The sequence below is a fragment of the Vollenhovia emeryi genome, unplaced genomic scaffold (genome assembly GCF_000949405.1).
Source record: "Vollenhovia emeryi isolate VEMERY1.0 unplaced genomic scaffold, V.emery_V1.0 DF939338.1, whole genome shotgun sequence".
NCBI lineage: Eukaryota > Metazoa > Arthropoda > Insecta > Hymenoptera > Formicidae > Vollenhovia > Vollenhovia emeryi.
In genome coordinates this window covers 75,849-96,641 of record NW_011967028.1, presented here as the reverse complement: position 1 = coordinate 96,641, position 20,793 = coordinate 75,849, and the positions used below count along the sequence as shown (strand labels likewise).

Here is a 20,793-nt window from a genome sequence, read left to right as displayed (position 1 = left end):
GAGAGAGAGAGAAGCGCAGAGAAGCTCCATTGATTGGTCGGTGGCACGATGGAGCGTTGCAGCTATCCTGGGGGTATATGAACCCCGATATATATACGCTTCTCTCTTCGCCATTTCCTCTCTCGCCCCTCTCTCTTTCTTTCCCTCACTCGCTGCATCTCTCTCCCTCTTATTCGTCTCGCGTCTACCCTCGCTACGATTTCACCCTGTAGTGAAACGCAGGCGCGTCACATGGACCCAGGAACGATCAATACGAGGTTCCCCAACTAGACCTAGTCTCTCTCGTTCTCTCTCATTCATTCTATCTCTCTCTCATCCCCCCCTCTCTCTCTCTCTCTCTCTTTCCGTCTCTCGTGATTCCATCTTTACGCCAGCCTTTGCAACGTCGCGGCTAATCTTTAATATTTCGGCACTCGTCCGAGAATTCTATGCCAAACACGCGGAAAACGAAGCCGATTGTTCCAATCATTAGGGAAACCTACGGCTTCTCGCTCACCCTCACCGCTTTTCGTGCAATCTTAGTTCGAATATACAAATTGTACGCACTTAATGTTCGTAATACGCGTAGGTAAAGCAAGTTTAAACGTAATGAGGGAAGAACTCAGTCGCGGTCTTCCTTATCTCCAGCACGTTTGCACGTGCGTCACGCATCAACGTCAACGTGAAAAAATGGCTTCGGTTTTAGAAGTCGAGCGCCCCCCCCCCCCCCCCCGCCGAGATTTGTTCTCCATAAAGGAAGGTAAAGAGCCGACGCTGAATCTGGTGTTCGCAGTTTCAGTTACCTAGTTTAGCAAAAGAGAAAAGCGATATCGATCGATCTCCATCGGCTACATATCGTTTAGCACTCCCTCTCTTTGGCTCACGCACCATTGTAATCGAGGCCGTCGCGGACGGAAGTGTCCCTCTCGAGACATCCTGCTTGTCCTCGACAAGGACCCGCAGTCCCGGTCCTCGCTCCATCCCGGATCTGCTCGATGCCTCATCGTGCATCGCGAAAGTTCGGCGTCTCCTCTCTACAGCGTTATTTCAATTTGCTGTTTTTCGGTCGGTACGCCGCGGGGATCGATAAGGGGTTGGATCGGGGAAAGAGAGAGAGCGAGAGAGAGAGAGAAAGACAGAGAGACGGGATGGGAGGGCAAAGGGGGAAAGGGGCGAGACGTGTGTATGCGTATGTTTTATGCGTATACGTGTATGTATATGTGCGTATGTTGCGACATTGGTGCTCCCGGCAGTCGCTTTCTGGTGCCACGCCCAGGGTGAGAGAAAGAGCGCGGTCTGGTGCACACACAATATCGCGCCGTGCGTAAGCGTCAGCTGCTGGACGCAACCGTTCGCGGTTATGGCGGACCGAGCGACGTTAAATGCAACAACATCGTCAGGTTAATGAGCCCCGCCGCGGCTCCAGTTCCGCGTCGCACCCTTCCGAATGCGTCCCTCGCAACGCGGGATCACGCAATTGTGTGTGTGTGTTTTTTTTTCCCTCTTCACAGCGAGGGCCTTCCTGCGCGTGCAAGAATGAGACCTTGAGCACTCGTGGCGACACTTTGCGATCAGCGCGACGCACCGCAATCTTCGCGGGGATCGATAAGTGTACCGCAATTTTCTGTGCAAATCTCCGTTATTATTTACCGTACAAGTTTCTTGGTCGGTTTCGCAATTAAAATTAAATATTCGCAACGCGTACGGCTGACCGCGGCACAAGATTGCGCATTATGTGGCAATGTATGTCTGTTTAAGATTAAATTGGAAACAGCAGCGGCACTGGTTCTCGGGAGCACCACAGGGACTTCTTGGACGTGAAGGGACAACCTAAATGTGACACCGGAAGACTCCTCGACTTCGCGAGAAGAATCTCCGGCACGGAGGACGAACGTATACATAAGGATCGGCAGCCGATCGGCGTACGATCGACGTACACGGATCCGCTAGTAAATAGTTAATAATTATAACGGCAATAATAGCAACAATAATAACAAGATAATAATAACAATAATGATAAAGATTCGTGAGAATCACAGAAGTAACGAAAGTAAAGAAACAAATGAACATACCGGTTAACGATGAAAATCAGTGGTTGGAGGATGCCGATATCTGGGCGCAGAACGGAACGGCGGTGGGTTTCTACTTAATTACTTAAATTTCTCTCTATCATACGCGGTATCCCCGGTATACTTTATATACTAGTTTTCTCCCTCTTCGCTCCCTTTTCTCTCAACAAATCTCTCAACAAACTTTACGCCGCGACTCGGAGCGTGCGAACCGACGATCGCGCGATCAACGTGGAGGCCGGTTTTCGATCATCGAACACGAGTCCCCGGCATCGAAGTCCCTCGTAAACGCGAGCTCGGATGCCGGATTATTTGTGAACACTCGATAACTAGAACTCGCGACGGGAGATAAACAAATCTCGCGCGCGCGGCGAACACACCCAGTGTCTCTCTCTTTCACTCCCACCCCCGACCAGCAGGACGCACTCCTATTTGTCCTTCTCTCTATCCCTTTTCTTTTTCTCTCTCTCTCTCTCTCTTTCGTTTTGTCTTTGCTGGTGCCTCTTCTGCCGATTAAAGGATCTTCCAGCTGACGATCTCGTTGATCACGCTACCGGTTCCTCGTTAATGCGCCCAAACTCCCCTTTCTCTCCCGTGTTACGTGAGAAGATCACGCACCGTCTTACACACCGATTCGTGTCTCCGAGTTGTTAATCGCGACGCGTCAAGTTAATCAGAGGAATCGAGAAGGGCAAATGATCGAGACACCAAGAAGAGACGTTCCTTGGGGGGGCGGCAAAACGAGCTGGAGAACGTAGGATCGGGGATCGAACCAAATTATAAGATCGGAAGAACGCGGAGGGGTCGTTTCCCTATCTCTAGCCGATTTCTTCCCCGGCGAACTTATATCTTCCCGCGCGAGATCTACCCTTTCTACTTTCTCTCCGCGCGAGCTTTCTTGCGAACGGTGTCACCCGATTGGCGAGGTATCGCTCGATCGACACGTGGACGGGACAAAGCAGCAGCAACAAACTGAACTTTAGAGAACGACGACAACAACGACGACGATGACGATGAGAGCAACGGCGACGACTGTTCTTTTTTAGGACGATACCGAATCGAGTGTTTTTTTCTCTTCCTTTCTTTTTTTTTATGCCGAATTGAAGGGTCAGAAATCAGGAGATATGCAAGCAAATAGTAAGAATGTTGCGGGTATAACGGTGTCTACAACGCAATGCCTTTATGTGGTGCGGTAACTAAACTGACGAGGCTGAGTCCCGATACCCGACGGCTGCACCCTCTGGATGCCGCCCCCCCACCGTCTCTCGACTCGTCTCGGGGGTGGGATAGACTCGGGGCGAAAAGAATCGCGAAAAACCCTCGGCCGAGGGAGATTGGCGCCGATACACGCAGACGCCGTCGTCGCCGGTGAAAGGCGAAGAAGAGACCGGGAGCAGCGCGGGAGAAGAGGCCGGGAGGGATACGATGGCGGAAGAGGTCCGGGGCGGTGGCAGGGGCGGCGAGGAGTCGGCGACGCCGGGAAAGGGGTGGAAAGTCGCGCAGGCGTGATCGGCGGCCTGCACCCTCCGCATACCGCCGGAGATTGGGTGGTTGGTTGGCTGGCTGGCTGCTCGATTCTGTGTGCGTTGCCCCGTTGCACATATTTCCAAACATCGAACGCGCATCGCGGCGCAGCCATGGCGAGATTTTTTCAGTCATTATGCGTACGAGACATTCCCATGATAAATGATGCCCGGCCGGGAGGGAGAGGGGGAGTTGAGGGCCCTATTGATTAAAACGATCGTCCCGGGAGTTACAGGAAACTACCGCTCTCGCATCGTCCGTTGCGCGACGTAGGTGCAGTTACAACGATGTCCCGTCAATTGGCTCGGCTCGACGCTTCCCGAAATGATCCTCGGTCGCACGTCCTTAGGAATCAATAGACCTAGCGGCATTTCCAGCATCGTGAGTCTTAAATTTAGGTACTTGCTACAGGACGCGTTTCGAACAGCTTCATGCTAGACACTTTAATATTTCATATGTAATTAACGCACTGAGAGAGAAGGAAAACGATTAGCTCTAAGTTCCTGATAAAGTGTATACGAACAATCTAGAAATTGAAAGAATTCAAACATCACGATCGGGTTATTTATAGATCGATCGATAATTATACGGAAAAATATGGGCCGACGTAGAAACGGGACTCTACCGTCGCTCTCACCCTTATATAAGCGAACGATATTTTACCCGTCTCCAACATCTCCGTTGTGAGAGTGCAAGGGCTGGCGAGAAGGGTGTATCATATATGTGAGTGAAAAATATGAGAAAACTATGAAAAACGGTAACTGGAAAGAGATTGATAAGATTTACGCGGGTGTTGGTTTGCGAACGTGAAAGTACAAAGATGTAAAAGAAACTAAGAGGAGAGAGAATTTCGGTCGCTAGGACACTAAGTGGCAGCTTTCGAGCTACTGTGCCCGGTGGATTAAAAGCGACGGATTGAAAAAGAGGGCGAACAGGGCGAGATGTTAGAGAAGCGCGGAAGAGTGCGTGCGGTTTTAGAGCGCGAGCTGGTATCTGTTAACTGTAGCATCCGTCACACGGACCGATCGATCGAGCTACATTACGACGGCCGATCTTCGCGGGAAGCTGGTATGATTAATATCATGAGTGCATACGAACTTTTGAACAACCGTACATCGCCTCGATTATCGAGGGGGGGGGGGGGGGGGAGTGGAGGCCAAAGAGAAAGGGGAGAGAGGCATAAAGAGACGAACGGGGTTGAGGGTGAGAGCAGTAGTCGTCATAAATACGCACGCGCCAAATAGGGTTCGTGCAATGGAGGGGTTGATGAAGGACTGGATGGCGCAAGCGCCGGACAGAGGGTGTAAAAGCTCGTCGGGAGTGCCCGTTCCCTCGGCAAATGGCTTTTCGGTAACGCGAACGCGGCCAAATTTCATCATACAGCGAATTCCATATTCCATTTGATAAAATACACTGCCTCTAACCCCACCTCCCTCTCTCTCTCTCTCTCTCTCTCCCCCCCCCTGCCTCCCCCTGTCTCTCCCTGTCTCTCTCGTTGAGATTTTGTCGCCCATAGTAATGCAAAGTTCAATTTAGTTGTGGGAAATTTTTGCACAAGATATTGTGAAGAGTCTTTGCTATTTGGTCAATAAGAATTGTGCGCAAAACATTGAAAAAGTTGCGCAAGATTGAATTTTATCATGTAGATGCAACGCACCTCACTTTACAGGGCTATACAAAACGAACCTACTTATGCAAAACGAGTTGAAACAGAAATATCGTGATATTCCTCTTTGAAGTAAGCCTACTTCGTTATATTTATATTAAGATCTTTACGCACTATTAGTGTTCAACGGCAGAATAAATAGTTCGTACACCGTGAGAGAGTTTAAAAAGTGGACGTAGCGAACGGCGAACGCGTTTATCTCATGGCGGCGATCTCATCTGCGATCAGGGACCATGAACGATAACGCGAATATATGAGGCCTATCGATCGCTTCTTTTTTATACACACACGCGCGTGGGTCTGTTTGCTTCTGTATCGTTAGGCGTTCGTTAACGAACCTCGTGACGAACGATTTCTTAATGAGTCACGTCATGGATGAAGGCAAGGATCGATAGATATTGGACACGATGATATATACATAATTGGTTTCGTTTGCGCTACATTTCGATATTACGAGATACAAGAGATAGGCGAACGGTGTGGAGCAAAGAAGTCGCCGTTGTGGAACAAAGGGAATAAGAGAGAAAGAGTCATTGGGGAGAGGCGAAAAGGGACAAGGGAGACAAGGGGTGTAATCTAATGGTAAATAGCACGTATGCATATAAGGGTCAGTCGAAGTGCGCCAGTGGCGTAGGAGATTGAATATTGCTTATCAACGTACGGGTACACGGAGAGAATTTTCTCTTAAAATTTATCCTAAAAGTCATGTAATCGTGGGACAAGACGGCATTTTCATCAACTTTACGAGCGTTTTTTGAAATATTACCATACGTTCTACCAGTAAAATGTATAATTACTAGTAGAATGTGTATGGTAAAATTTCGAAAAACTCTCACACAGTTCTTCAAAATGCCGTGTCCCACGATTACATAATTTTCAGGGTAAACTTTAAGAGAAAATTCTCTCCGTATACTTTTACTATAAGGCTGGTTGTATTATGTAACAAAATTAATGTAGAGAAGCGTATAGTCCGGTCTTAATGCCAATAAGAATTTTAGTTTAATAACGAGAGAGCAAACAAATACTGTTATATGTAACATTCTTTAAATTACGTTCTTCGTTGTTGCTACCGCAGCAGCGATGATATATGATATTCTACAACACGTTATGCAATATCACAATAAATTATACGTAACAACGATGTTATTATAATAATAATGTAATATTATTGCGTATAAATAGAAGCTATTATGACATATTACATAACGCGCGTGCGTTTACAGAAACGTGCAAGAAACCTGATAGCAAATTTAATATTTAAATTACTTTTTCGCGTGTATCGTCCTCTATCGTATTGAGTATCTGAAATTCATACGTATAATACCTGTGATACTAACGATAAGTCGTAGAAGAAAGATAAGAGGAAAAGATAACTATCATAAGTACACCAGTTTCGGCGTATTTATTATACAAACGTTGGCTAAAAATAACGAATCACAACGAAGAAAGTATTCTCGCCCCATGTATTCCCTTTCAATCCATCTTGCATCTTATTTATAGTTTCTAGAGAATAATTTTGCAAACACGAATCGTCGTCGAGGTCGACGTCGCAACGGTGACGTCGACGTCGGCGTCCAAGTGAGCGAAAAGTACCGCCGAGTCGCCGGCGTAACCTCTCTCGCAAAATTCGCCGATCGCTGACGATCGATCGGCGCGGGTCGTGCCCACTCCACGTCTTAATCAGCAGAGGAGTCTAGACACCTCTTCCAGAGAAGGTCGCATAAATTCCGCGAGAGGACGGCGCAGCGGATAATTTACGGGGGCGCTCGTCCTCTTTGTGCTCCCGAGTGTCCTGGGAAGGCCGGCGCGGCGCGCCCATTCCACCCCGGGCGACGGCCGCGCCTCCTTCCTACGCCACTGCGAGGGTAGACCGAGGGGTGCCAGCGTCAGACGGAGCCGCCGGCCGGGGTTCGGGGGGATGCTCGGGGGGGGCACCGGGGGGTCTTTCGAATATCGATCTCCCCGCGTTCTCCCAGTCATTCACTCTCTCTCGTGCAGTTCCACGCTCGTCCCTCTTCCCACTCGTTTCGCGCTCCCAGTACTCCCACAGAATAGTGGAAGGGGTGCGGAGCGGAGGGGGGAGCCAAAAGGGGGGCTTCATCCGGAGGTCCCAGCTAAAGCCCGGGGGAGGAGGGCATTCACCAGGGAACGCGCCGCCACCAACTACCGCCACTACCACCATCACCACCACCACTAACCGACATCCAGAAAAATATCCTCCGAGATCGGAGGGAAATTAGTTTACCGGATCCTGCAGCGCGGCGTTTGTACGGAATTATTCCCCAACCGCCTTTTCACTCCTCTCTGTGTCATTTAATTTGCATCCTATCTTTGGAAATTCGTTACACTGTAGCCTCCTTCGGCTTTTGCGACTATCTGGCTTTGTAGGGGAAGCGAGACCGAGAGAATGGATTCTCTTGCAAAATCAGCTGGCGACGTTTAAAACTTGCTTTCCGCGAGTCTCCTCGTATGAATATCCGGTATCGCTATACGGAGCACAATATATTATGCTACGATTATTATCAATCATTTTGTATAGGCATCCGTTTTTCTATCACGATCGGTATATCAAAGTTGTGCCGGTATCAGCAGATACATCATCGTTGTGCTCGCACTTGTCTTATACGCGGCATTACGTCATCCCTTGTACACTCGCCGTGCGTCTCGATCCATTTATCGTACCGACCTCAAAATTCGCTGCACGGCGATGACAGAGGGGTTGGTTAAGTGGCCAGCGTCGTCATCTTGCTCGTGAAAATTGCCGTCTGCGGAAATGTCGTCCCGAGGCGAGTAGAGTCGCTGCTCGTCCGCCCCTCCCGCTTCCACCATTTTCGCCCTCGGGTTATCATCCCACTCCCGAAGCGGAGTCTGGCCAGACGTAGGTAGGTGTTCGCATACCTCATGGCGGTGTTGCACGCGCATCTACTATCTAGGATGCCCGAGACATTGCGTGAATCTAGGAATAAGACCTGTATGCGTGCCGCAGAGGTCTGTATGTACATGTACATGTATATATAATTACGTATCCACCCGCCTCCCTCGTCTCTTCTCCCTGGGAATTACATAAGCACGCCAAGGAGCGAAATTGCGGGGCAAACGGACGATCCTTGGGTCTACTACGTAGTCGGAAATGACGTGACTGGCTGCTAACTAGCGTCTGATTTAACGGCTACGTGAAATCGTTTAATTTTCAGCGCTGAGTAACGACCTGATTAACTCTGCGATTGGACACTTGGAGCAACAATTACGAAGGGCAAAGCCCTTGTATCGATCCTCGGGAATCTTATTTCGGAGAATTAATTTCCAATTGGCTCGTGTTATCGGCTGTTCGGAAAATTCGCCGCCGCTATTTGAAAATCAAATAACGACGGTCACGCGATAAATCACACCTACGTGGAGATTCGCGTGCCGAATACAATATTCGTTGCTTAAAAGATGAGGCTGAGCTAAGAATGTCGCCCTTTGAATATTCAGACAGTTTGCGCTCCAAAATTATTCGCAACAAGACAACGCCGCTTCGCGGGGGAATAAAATTCGGGTAGTTACGTCAGCATCGTACTATAAATAAAAAGAGTTCATTGCGCCGCAGGTTCCATCCGCTCCGAGACAGACCCCGGGTCTACTGTCGGCGTTTCTCTTTCTCTAGACAGGTTCGTGTCATCTAGCAGCTTATCTGGAACGGCCGTGCCGTGCAAGATAACTGCGCTGCCCGAGACGCGTATTGCATATCGATTCAACAAACCAAGGAAACCAGGATGGACTCGGCGACGGTGTCGCCCAGTGCGCAAAGTCGCTGCTCGCGTGGTCCAGTCCGGAACAAGTGCCGCCGTGTCCCGCCGACATGTCCGAAGATACCGGTACGTATTGTACGCGCTCTTTGTACGCCGCTTTCAAAGCAGGGCTCGCGGGACCCGTTCGTGACTGCACGCGCTATCGCCGACCTGTCACGCGTCCGTACACGTTCTCGAAGGATCTCGCTCGCGATCCGTCAGATCGATCGGATCCACTTTGCGAGGGGTCACGCGAGGATCATCACGCGCTCGCTGATTGCACCCCCTGACATTTCCCATCTCTCGCACTGGCTTGAAACTTAGCCCGGGAGAACGTAGACGAACACCGACACAGCTTGTCAATCACTCGGCCGCGGAGATCGAGGTAGTTCTAAAGACGTAACAATTGACGGCTTTTTCGAGCTGCTTCGCGCACGCGAAATCGAAAGCGCGGCTGAAAGTTCGTTAGTTAACTGAACGCGCTTTACGTGCTGATGAGGCATATACGCGAGTCATTCGAGGGAATTGCGGAATTGTATCGCGAAGTCATTTCCGGCGAGCGCATAGAGATTTTTTTCTCCTATTATTGTTTTCAATTTTTCTTCGCCTCGCGACATCTGTCATTTCAAATCGGTTGCTGGTTATTGCTTCCGGAGATGCCTGATTGTATCTGGTAGATTTACGTTTGTGTTATCTCCTGAAATTTTAACTTAATGCACCTCTTTATTAAATTTAATATCTGTTTAAGTTTAAGCGACCGCGATGAGTTATTGTCACGTGAAAAGTGATTTGCATCTTACAACTAGTGAAGTAAAATAATTTAATAGTCTGTGAATTTCGCGAATATTTCCAACGTCTTATCGATTTCAACTCACGACCGCGTGTCGACGTTGTTATCGTGGCAGCAATTAAAATAGAACGGAGTGCAAGAGACGGTCTTTGTTATTTTTCCCGAGCGTGTAACAGAGATTTAGCCGGAAATTTAGCGTGAGTTTGCCAATGGTATATTACTGCGCAACTTTCTTTCTCTCTCTCTCTCTCTTATTCTTCCCCGTTCTCCGCCGTTTCCCGAGCTTTTTTTCCGTGCTTTCTATTTTTTTCCACTTTTAATTGCACTTCCCGGGCGCCACTCCCGTCGCTATCCGATTTTCCGTCCCAAGAATTTCGCAATATTTCTTCAACGTAATCGCAGCGAGATGTAATAGTCGTTTACTTTGGAAAATTAAAAAATTCTTAAAAGAATGTTGCATTACCGTTGATATCAAACTTAATTTATGTGATAGTTCTGCAAATAACTCGGAATAATAAATATTATGGATAGCGTAATTAAACTGAATTCCTTAATTTTCCGCACAAGATAGAGCGGGCGCTTAATTAAAAGCGCCATTTAATCTTTTAAATATATTCCATCGTATGAGAATGCAAAAATGATTTCCTAATTCAATCGCAAATATCACAGAGTTTAAACACTCAAATTAATCAATATGATCGATAGAGCAAGATTCATTTATCGATCTATCAATTATATCCCTTCATTAAAGCCCATTATTCTACGAGGCATTGATTACTCTGGGTAAGATTTATATCTATTTAATTAATCGTCGACCGGACGAATAAATTGAAGCAAACTTTGTCCTAAAATATCATAAACAGTCGACGCTTTACGCCAGTTCGAACACCATACGTGGCACTGAGAGATATTACTATGAATAGACTATGGCTAGACGGAGCAGGCAACGTTTCTTGAAAAGACAAAGTGCAACTCTTTTGTTTCCGCGCGTTGAATCATTGACGATCCAACTATACGTATCTTGATGTAAAGTTAGTATACCCTTCTTGCGTGCGACGGAGGACTATAGTGTCTTTAGCCGTAAAATGCGACATTTGCGTCGTCGAGTAGCAGATGCGATAGAAATAGATATCGAATGATCTAGATTTAGATCTGTATTGCCACATCGGCTTGCGATAAGGGTTACCATGATAAAAAGCGCGATAACGACCGGTTTCGTGAAATTCTATCCCGTGCGATATTACAGCGACGGCGGAAACATCACTTCATCGTCTATTCGTTATAATTGCCGCTTCTGCGTAAGACGTTATCTTCTTGCCCGATCTATAAATATTTGCAGAGTAATTCTATTACTTTTACTTGCGACGGAAATAATCAACGTACTTTAATCGTATACACTTATAGACAGCTGATCTACGGCATCTTTCTTCATATAAATAATTCAACTGAATTGTGCAAGCAGAGCTCAATAATAATAACAACGTTTAATAACAGTTTTGATTTTCATTTTATTACAGCCGATGAAAAGGCCGACAAATACCCAGTAAATGTAATTAAATTAAATAATACGTACGGTTTTTCCTGTATCTTATTCACACTAATCTAAGTAAAGATATTTACGCACAACAACCTGCGTTTGGCGCACATTGCCTATTTTAATTTTTTGATAAATTAAATAAATTGTATGACATAAAGAGATTTGGTCTTGTGTAACATTCGTGAAAAGTTGCATTCGATAATTTGCATATAACGTGATAATGAAAGATACATATGCCACGGGTAAGCGTGACGATTCCCGGAATACAAGTTACCCACAGTTAATCGACCTCTTGATAAGGGATGACGTGAGTATCGCTATATCCCGGCCAACTTCGTAATTCGTGTAAAACTATCGCGACTTTCGCCATGCCTCTCAATCACGCCCCGCTCTAATCTCGGCATCTGTTGAATCGAATCAATCAGAGGCCGACTTCCGAGCTCGCCCCGAATAAGCCCAGATCTCGTGACCGCAAACGAGTTTTCTCGGTTTAGCCCGGGCCTCGATGGCGAACGAGGAAGGAATCGGACTGTCGAGAGATCGCACGTACGAGATCCTCGACGCCTGACAGCCACGCGAATTATTGCCGCGAGCCGATTGCCGCGGATTTCGTTCACGCGAGATCGCGCACCAGGTGAGATTCCGCGAAGGCGGACGCGAGCGTGCAGCGAAATCGCGAGGCTCCGCTTTTGCCACGTAGGCGGTAACACGTACCACGATGTAGAGCCGGTTTCATCAAGCCGTCAGTCCCTCATTGTCTTCCGTCCGATAGGTCAGAGCATCGTTTGCTCTACGCCTCGCCCTCTCGTTCAATCGTCTTAAAGATCGCCGATCGCCGATCACCGATCGTCGTTCACCGATAGTGTCGGATAATGTCACCCTGTCGATAGATCGTTCCGTGTCGTTTGGAGAGTCATGGCTTTCTCTTGCGAGGGACGAGACCCCCTGGAGCACACCAGTCTTTATCAGCGCGCCGGTCAGATACCCTTTATCATTCCACTTCGCGAGTCACACGGATAAACCAACATTTCATCGCTGCATCCAATTGTCTTGAAATCAAGAATCAATCGTGATGCAATAACAACAACATTAACGAAGTTGCCGGTTTTTTTACGCGACAAAATTATGACGATTTCAAGATCGAGTGTACATGTCTTCGAAAAAGGTTTATTTTTCTTGCGTTTAACCACTTTTCGGGACTGCTTCTTGCAGACAGCGAGGACAGCGATGCCGAGGGTGGCCTGGGCAATGTAAACAAGATGGTGATGCGACCACCTGGCCACAGCGGTAAAGCGAAAAAGGGTCACATTTGCTTCGACGCTACCTTTGAGACCGGAAATCTCGGCAGGGTGGACTTGATCTCCGAATTCGAGTATGATCTCTTTATTAGGCCTGACACCTGTGGTCCCAGATTACGCCTGTGGTTTAACTTCACCGTAGACAACGTGAAGGCGGATCAACGGGTGATCTTCAACATCGTCAACATCTCCAAGAGCGCCAATCTCTTCCGACAGGGAATGACGCCGTTAGTGAAGAGCGGCGCTAGACCGAAATGGCAGAGGATACCGAAAGAACAGGTGAAGTTTCGTAAAGTCGGCGATTGTTATTTAAATCCCTGTTTCTATGGATTTGAAGTTTGATCGCGTCGCATTTTCAGTTTCGAACATGTAGGCGGAAAAAATGCCTTCGTCTTCTACGATTACAATTTTTAAGTTTATCAGAAACTAATATATGTATACAGAAGAGTAATTTTAGAAAAGTATTTTCTGTCGGTACGATTCGACTGTATTCTAAATTTGCAATTGCAATATGCAAACGCATGTCCATGTCAATCTAAAGCGAATCTAATCAATTATATCTGTCGCGCGACGCGGACATTTCAATTTATTGGCAGTATCGCCAGTTTAAATCTATAGAGTAACTGTGCTAATTCTTGCAATACCCAATTATTCCCTCAAGCACCAGCAGTTTTTTTAAATTAGAATTATCGGCATTGCGATTGATGATTACCATCCTTGCTTGTGGCTGATCGATGTCTTTATAAAATGATATAATCACATGTTCATGAATTCACATTTTAATAAATTACTAGTGTAGGCTACCTACATCTTGCCTTAGACCCGCATTAGCCGTTTTCCATATGTTGTTTAATCACACGTTATTATCAAAACGTATGATTTTGCTAAAAGTCTTTATGGGGAACCCAAAAAGTTTCTCTTGGTGTTTACTTTATTCACAATTTAGGTCGCCTTATTAACTCGTACGTTTTCATCGATCGCATCGTGAGGTCAGGCGAGGTAGAAGCTCTGATTCGGTTTTCTCAATGTTGCAGGTATTCTATTACAGATCTGCGCAGCATCAGAATCACTACGTACTGAGCTTCGCTTTCGCGTTCGACCGCGAAGACGACGTTTACCAATTCGTTCTGACGTATCCGTATTCCTACACGCGTTACATGGTACATCTCGACAACCTGTGCAGCAGACTACTGTACACGAGGAGAGAGACGCTGGCTGAGTCGATCCAAAAGAGGAATGTAGAGCTCGTGACTATAACCTCCGACCTCAAAGACACGGAACGACCTAGAAAAGTGGTCGTCGTCCTCGCTAGAGTTCACCCCGGCGAGTCGCCGTCCTCCTTCGTGTGTCAGGGTTTGATGGACTTCTTGGTCAGCGCGCATCCTATCGCTCAGGTTCTGAGAGAATACGTGATCTTCAAGATAGTGCCGATGCTGAACCCCGACGGTGTCTTTCTCGGGAATTACAGGTGAGACTAATTCCGACGTTCTAGCCGGAAAGAAATCAACATACACATATGTTTCGATAAATTAAAACTCAAATTGGAAAGCGAAGAAGCAATTTTACAAGCGAACGCGTCTTTCGGGAATCCTCTCTCGTCACGAATATTAAGAAGATAATGTACGATCGTTTTTACCGCGTTAAGATCTACCGTAATGGGATTAGATCTGAATCGATCCTGGAATTGCATCTCCGAATGGATTCACCCTACCCTGCTCGCGACTCGAGCGATGCTGAAGTCGCTCGATAAGAACTCGCGCACTCCATTGGACTGCGTTCTGGATTTACACGCTCACACCAACGCCACGGGCGTCTTCGTCTACGGTAATACGTACGAAGATGTCTACAGGTAATTCCAGTCCATTTCAAATAATGCTAAACGTTCCGTTAAGTTCAATTTGAAAGAATGTATTATTAGCCTACCGACACGCGAAACGAGAGAATAAGAATTTAACGTCAATCGCGCTCGTATCGTAATCTGACTCATGGCTGCCAGCCTCTCAGGTACGAGAGGCACATTGTCCTACCGAAATTGCTAGCTCAGCACGCGGAGGACTATGAACTGGGCAACACCATGTACAATCAGGACCACAACAAAGCCGGAACTGCCCGCCGTTATTTATGCTCCATCCTAAAGGAGCACGTCAACTGTTACAGCATCGAGGTCTCCATGCACGGTTACAACAAGAAGGGAATACCGGGTATAATGCCGTACACGGAAGACGGGTGTATCCTTCACGATCACGTTAATTACAGTCGCCGTCACATATAAAATTCCCACTAAAATGAAAACTCTGTGAATAACAGAGTTAAATTTTTTTTTTAAATCTTGTCAAGAGTTTTCGTATTAATGTTATACGTCGAAGTTTGAAGCAGGCATAGATTCCGCTAAATACTCAATTAGAGAAAGTTGAACCCTTAACGGTCAAAATCCAACAGATTACAGACTGGGTCGTAATCTGGCGCGAGTTTTTTTAGAATATTACAAGCTTACTGGGCTCATCCCGTCGGGGCTTCCCGATCAGCCATCGAGCAGACGAGCGCGTCAGTCTCGGCAGAGACATCGTCTTCCAAGGGAGCCCAGGCCGAGAACAGTCCGAACTCCGGCGACCTTGCACCTCGCCAGCATTTACGAGTAATTATTCTAACTGTTTCGCATGTAGACGCGTGGACCGCTCGGGGTGTCAAAATTCTCTCGTGCATCGTTTTATACTAGAGATAAAATTACGAACAAGGAATGTCGTTTCAATATCGATTTATCAATAATCTGCTCTCGAATACGATCGCGAACGGAGATGAAACAATTTAATGGCGCGCGACAAGATCGATGACGGCAGTTTTCTAGCAAAGACTTTCGTAGACGCAGAGGAAAGATCTCTCTTGGCGACACAAAAACGTTACTTTCAACTTTCGGGATAGAGCGCGCGCGCGTATTGTTTGTCGAGGAAAATTACAGTCGGCTAATCTCGGACCGAATCGTCAGGTACTTCCGGGAGGAATCTGAGCCGCTCCCGAGCGCTCGTTACCGATCGATGAGCGGTACGCGGATGGGACAGCAGCCCGGAACCGGAATCGCGAGTGAAACTGGAACGGGCGTCGGCGGCGGGAGCAAGAGCCCGAGCTACAGGTTCCGGAGCCCCGGGGCACCGCTCGACAGGGTGCAGACCCTGACGGGGCGACCCGCCGCCGAGCCGCGGCTCACCATTATCGATTTCAATCAGCTGACGCGGGGCGGTTTGGAGCTCGCGGCCAACAAGAACAGACCAACGGTACCATGTAAGAGGATCGTCAAGTCGCGCAGATAGCGATCGTCTCGCCTCGGTTAAGGAGAGATCCTTGGCGAACCGATCCACCACCGTCTCCGTCAAGGACGCGAAATTCAAAACTACCCGCCATCGTTGCGCCATTGTTGTCTCCTTACGTAAGAGAATCGCCTTCGTGACAACATTAAGCAACATCGGTTCACGTCAATGTGGTCGAGTAGATGAACCATTGCATCGATTCGCGCTACTTCTGTCGACGGAAATAGAAGACTTCTCGAAGAGAGAAGGAGCGCGAGGAGCGCACCTCGGATGCTGCTATATTCGCGTTTGTTATTAATTAAGAGACTTTCGCTTCTCTTGTACCGAGCGATTTTTAATTCCACGACATTAACGATAATAGTGCACGTTTATTTCCCAAATTGTGCAACGCTCATTCTTCCACGTAGATACTTCGAGCCTTCTCGCACACCATTTTCTCGCGAAGAAACAATCTCTAATCTTTACCTCACACTGCATGTTTCCAATTTCTATTATATACTTGTTAAACTTGTATAGTTGTTTATCATATCGTTGTCAATATTACGTGATTTATTAACATACACATTTCTATGTTCAAAGATAAAAATATATTAATAATAACGATAATAAAAATATACATACAAATATACTGAATATAAAATAAAACATATAGAGCATGCTGTCACATTAATACCATTTCCGAATTGCACCTAGAGCTTTCTACGTAAACTACATTTGTGCGGCACATAAAATTACGAACGTTGTTAAATATCGCGTTACGATGAAAACTTTTAGTACAATTTCATGTCGGTTTGTCCTATCGGGCAACTGAGAGAGAAAAAAAAAACTTTCTTCAAAACACACGCGTCCGATAGGCAATTCTTTTAGCTTGAAAAATTCTTGGCCAATTTTTCTCATCAAGAACCAATTTGATACGACAAGTCGTAATCGGGGCGGACGGTCGTAATTGATCAAGACACAAGGCCCTCTGGTTTCTCGGGGACACCGCGCATTTCTCGATCTCCGTCAGGCACACCGAACGCGATCGCACGTGGACGATCGACCATACGCTCCGGATGCATTTCGGGAACGGCCGCGGTGCGACCACCGCCGACACACCCACGAGAGAGAGATGAACAGTGATTGCATTGCACGTACCTGAGAGAATGCGACAATTACGTTTCCTAAAACTCAACGAACCCGCGCTCGAGGCACGCGCGCATTGGATGGACAGAAGACGCAGGTACTACGCGTACGGCCCGTTTACACCTGGCCGGATACGGACCTAAGGATACTCGGAGACTGGGCGCGGGTGTGTCCGTGCATTTAACGTACGGCGACGACGACGACGGCGACGGGAGAGTCAGTATTACTAATCGTGCTTGCAAATTCAACCACGAACAACGAACAAACGAATTTACCGTGTGCGTGTATATGTGTGGGTGTGTACGCGTGTACGTGGTACGTTGTGCGTGAGAGAGCGGGTCGGTGTCCCTGCGTGACTAAGATGTGCGTTTCCGTATATGTGTGTATGTGTGTGTGTATGTGTGGGGGTGTGTGTGTATATATATATATTTATATATATTATGTATGTATGTGGGTGTACGTGTGCCGATATGCGATTATATATTATACGTGTACATGTCAATCAATCGGAACTGAAGAGGAACTAAAACGGAAAGAAATGAAACTATAGCGAAAGAAGGGAGCAGACAAGCGGCCAGTAGCTCTTCTACCCCTGGGCTCGAGACGGAACTGGCCCGTGGGCCGCTCCGACGGGCTCGCGAGACCCCCGTCGACGTCGACGATCCCCGCGCGCCACCCCTCGCGTCGTTCCTCCCCGCCGCCGTCTATCGTAGCCCTCTTCTCTGCCCAACCACCGTCGCCGTCGCCCCCGCTCTCCCCGCCGCCCCCCCTCCCGCCCCCGCCGCCGTGAGTGCGTTTTCCTCCCCCTCCGTGCCCTGCCGTCCCGTGCATCCCCCTCGAGCCGGGCCAGGCACTTCGGGGTTGGACGAGAGCAGGGCGGTGGTCGTTGAACCAGGTATATAAACGACTGACGTCTGCGTCGTGCCGGTTGCGCAGCAGCAAAACCGCCCTTACGCGGCCGTGTCCTCGCTCCCCCATCCTCCCGCCCTCTCGTTCCTCCCTCGTTCGGTGCGCGGGGTTGCAACCCATGCACTCTGTCGCTACAGCGCAGCTCTTGGACGGTTCCCCAGGAGAAGCGACTAACCTCCGCGAACCCGGGCGATACGCGCGGCGAGGGGGAGGGGGAGGACAGAGGGACCGGAGGACGGGGAAGGGACGGGGGTTCGCAGGAAGCCGAAGGGGGATGGATCTGTGCAGCGGAGTCGACGTGTATGCGCGCCAGTGGATTAATATCGGAGCCGCGCTGGATTCGCCAGGGCCGAAATGATTTAATTCCGGCTTTTAATCCGGGCTTTTATCTGCGCCTCGATATCAGATTATACATCGTTCACGCTCCTTTTTCCCGCCGTTTCTTTCATACGCCGCCGCGGGAACGCCGCCAAGAAATCGGCCGACCGAGCTCCCTTAATCGTTTCCTCGCTCCTCTTTCTTGCAAAAATTAGGGGGGAGGGGGGTTATTGTCCCCGTGTGATACATTACTGTCACAACTGTCGATTAATCGCGCGATGCCTTACGCTTTTAATTTTCCGTTAAGAATTGCAAATTTGGTTTTGCTTCAACTCTTCGCCGTCGCTCTGATGCGTATTAAATCGCACCATAAATTGCAACCTTTCCATCCTATCTCATTCTTGTCCCGAACAGAAATGAAATATGATAATTTCCGCCGTCAGATGCTAAACGACATGTCGAAAGATTTCCGACATCAAACTATTAAATGCAAGGAATAACTAATGGATCTGTTAAATCGATTTCCTCAAGTTTCACATTGAGATTCACAATCAGAGGCAGAAACTTATGAACACCGTTCTATTAAATACGAGAATTCGTCGAAAGGAGAATTGACCTTGAAAAAATTAATTGTTATACGAAAGACTAATTTTTCCTTCTACCTTTCTATCGAAATATAACGATGAAAAAAAAATAAGAAAGAAGATATCTCTAGAAAAGGGAGAGGTAGGGTGAGAACAAATATCCATTAAAGAAAGGAAAAAAAAGCCGGACATGGTTCTTCGAGCTGTTTTTCTCTTAATGGATCTTTTTTTATACCTGATAATACTCTAACCAGCTTCATCACCCCTGGGGCGATCATTTTATCTGCTACAAGATTACGGATATGCTATCTTCGCATCTTATTGTTAGCATAAAGCTGCTAGTAAAATGAGGGTATTCAAGGAAAATTGAATTTTATATATATTATAATAATGAGATTTTCTTATTGTGACATTTTATTATTATCTTATTATTATGACGTTATTAAACAAAATTATTAACCAAGAAATTAAATTAGGCAATGTGAGCCAAACGCAGGTTGTTGTGCGTAAATATCTTTACTTACAAGATTAATGTGAATACAATACAGGAAAAACGTACGTTTCGGTCCATTTTTTGGACCATCTTCAGCGTAAAGAGAGAAAATTATTAACTGTAACATTTTAGCTTATGGAATACGTCCTCGCAATGCTCGAATTGATCAGGCGTTTCTTTTTCAACTTTTATTTGGAGTTGCTTGCATTAAATCGAAAGTGACTGTTCCCAGTTAAACATATTATTATACTGTATTATAGATTTATGTACAACGTACATGTACGTATAATATTTTGTATGTAAAATATACCTGTTATTATTGATTATTATTATATAAAATATATCTGTTATTATTTATTATAAATTATGTATACATAATTTATAATAAAGGGTCCAAATGCACGTAATTTCTTCATATACGGCATTTGTTATCATACATGTAAACAAAAAGAATACACTTATTACACATTGTATATTTTTTCCAGGTAAATATACATGAAAAATATTAATATTAACAGCAAACGTGATACGTGTAATTATTTAAAAGGTATGTATTTATTTAAATTCATATTTTCACAGCAATGCTCAACTTTAAGCAATGTGCTGCCATCTATCGTAATAGTCCGAGAATTTTCATTTGACTTTTCCATTGAGCTCTGTGCCATAGTATAACTATAGTAGATCTACTCCGTCATTTGTTTCGTTTTGCGTCGATATAAAGAAGAATAACCAATCCGAATTTTGACAAATGAAAAAAATCAAATTATTCTATAAGTACATCACCTTACTCCATCAAAGTGGTCAATGTTGACCACTTACCTCGTCGTATCCAGTCTTCCTCCATTGGGCCAGGTTGGACATACCTTTTGTTGCTTCTGGCCATACAGTCTGGTCATTTTGACCAGAGATCAAAAAGGAAGAAAACTCCTTCCATAGTGGGTTTATTATCGTCACCGACAGATATTTCGTACGGTTCGAATTATACACGAGCCTCGATTGTATCGAAATGCACGACCACGAGAAGTTAATTAAAAAAGAAAATTAAGTTAAAAAATTTGCTGTATAAAACTTACCAAATATATTTTTACTTACGTTATTTATTCGAGAATAGATAACGACTGTCTCTTCGTGACTCAACTTTTAAATTTGAAATTCAAGTATGTATGTATATAGAAAAAATTTACTTCGCATTATATTTATTTTAATTACATTCCGCCGCAACAAATTAAAATTTATAATATGGATGAAATTAAACAATTATTAATTTTTTGGAAATTTTTTGAAAAACTGATCGCGAAGACCGAACGCGAAGATACGAAAATGCGTATAACTATGATATGCATAGAAACTCAAGTCCATAATAATACTTCGATAAACCTTTGACTAGTCAAAGCGATAAACTGATCGGAGACTAATATGTTTTCAGTAG

The 20,793-nt window shown here is 46.2% G+C and overlaps 2 protein-coding genes across 3 annotated transcripts in view; one reads left to right on the top strand and one right to left on the bottom strand.

Moving 5' to 3' along the window:
- Positions 1 to 17,454, bottom strand: part of LOC105558502 (ELAV-like protein 3) — a 54,493-nt gene extending 37,039 nt beyond the window's left edge. Inside the window, exon 1 of one of the 2 annotated variants that reach the window (XM_012006206.1) lies at positions 17,073 to 17,454. The gene's annotated coding sequence lies outside the window, so the exon portion shown is untranslated. Of the gene's footprint in view, positions 1 to 2,051; positions 3,394 to 17,072 lie in introns of those variants that run through there. The other variant, XM_012006208.1, reaches the window with a different exon arrangement.
- On the top strand, positions 8,990 to 16,565 carry LOC105558503 (cytosolic carboxypeptidase 6). Its single transcript, XM_012006212.1, has 7 exons — positions 8,990 to 9,095; positions 12,548 to 12,912; positions 13,668 to 14,101; positions 14,279 to 14,482; positions 14,638 to 14,861; positions 15,073 to 15,268; positions 15,617 to 16,565. Exons 1-7 carry the CDS (start codon positions 9,080 to 9,082, stop codon positions 15,936 to 15,938), a joined length of 1,761 nt encoding a protein of 586 aa, XP_011861602.1. The 5' UTR covers positions 8,990 to 9,079; the 3' UTR covers positions 15,939 to 16,565.
- Positions 17,455 to 20,793: the final 3,339 nt, after the last annotated feature.

Bases quoted from the DNA above. Each gene is read 5' to 3' on its own strand.
- LOC105558503 (XM_012006212.1), top strand. The intron at 14,862-15,072 runs GTATCCTTCACG...AAAATCCAACAG, and splicing joins GCCGTACACGGAAGACGGGT to ATTACAGACTGGGTCGTAAT. The intron at 15,269-15,616 runs GTAATTATTCTA...CCGAATCGTCAG, and splicing joins CACCTCGCCAGCATTTACGA to GTACTTCCGGGAGGAATCTG.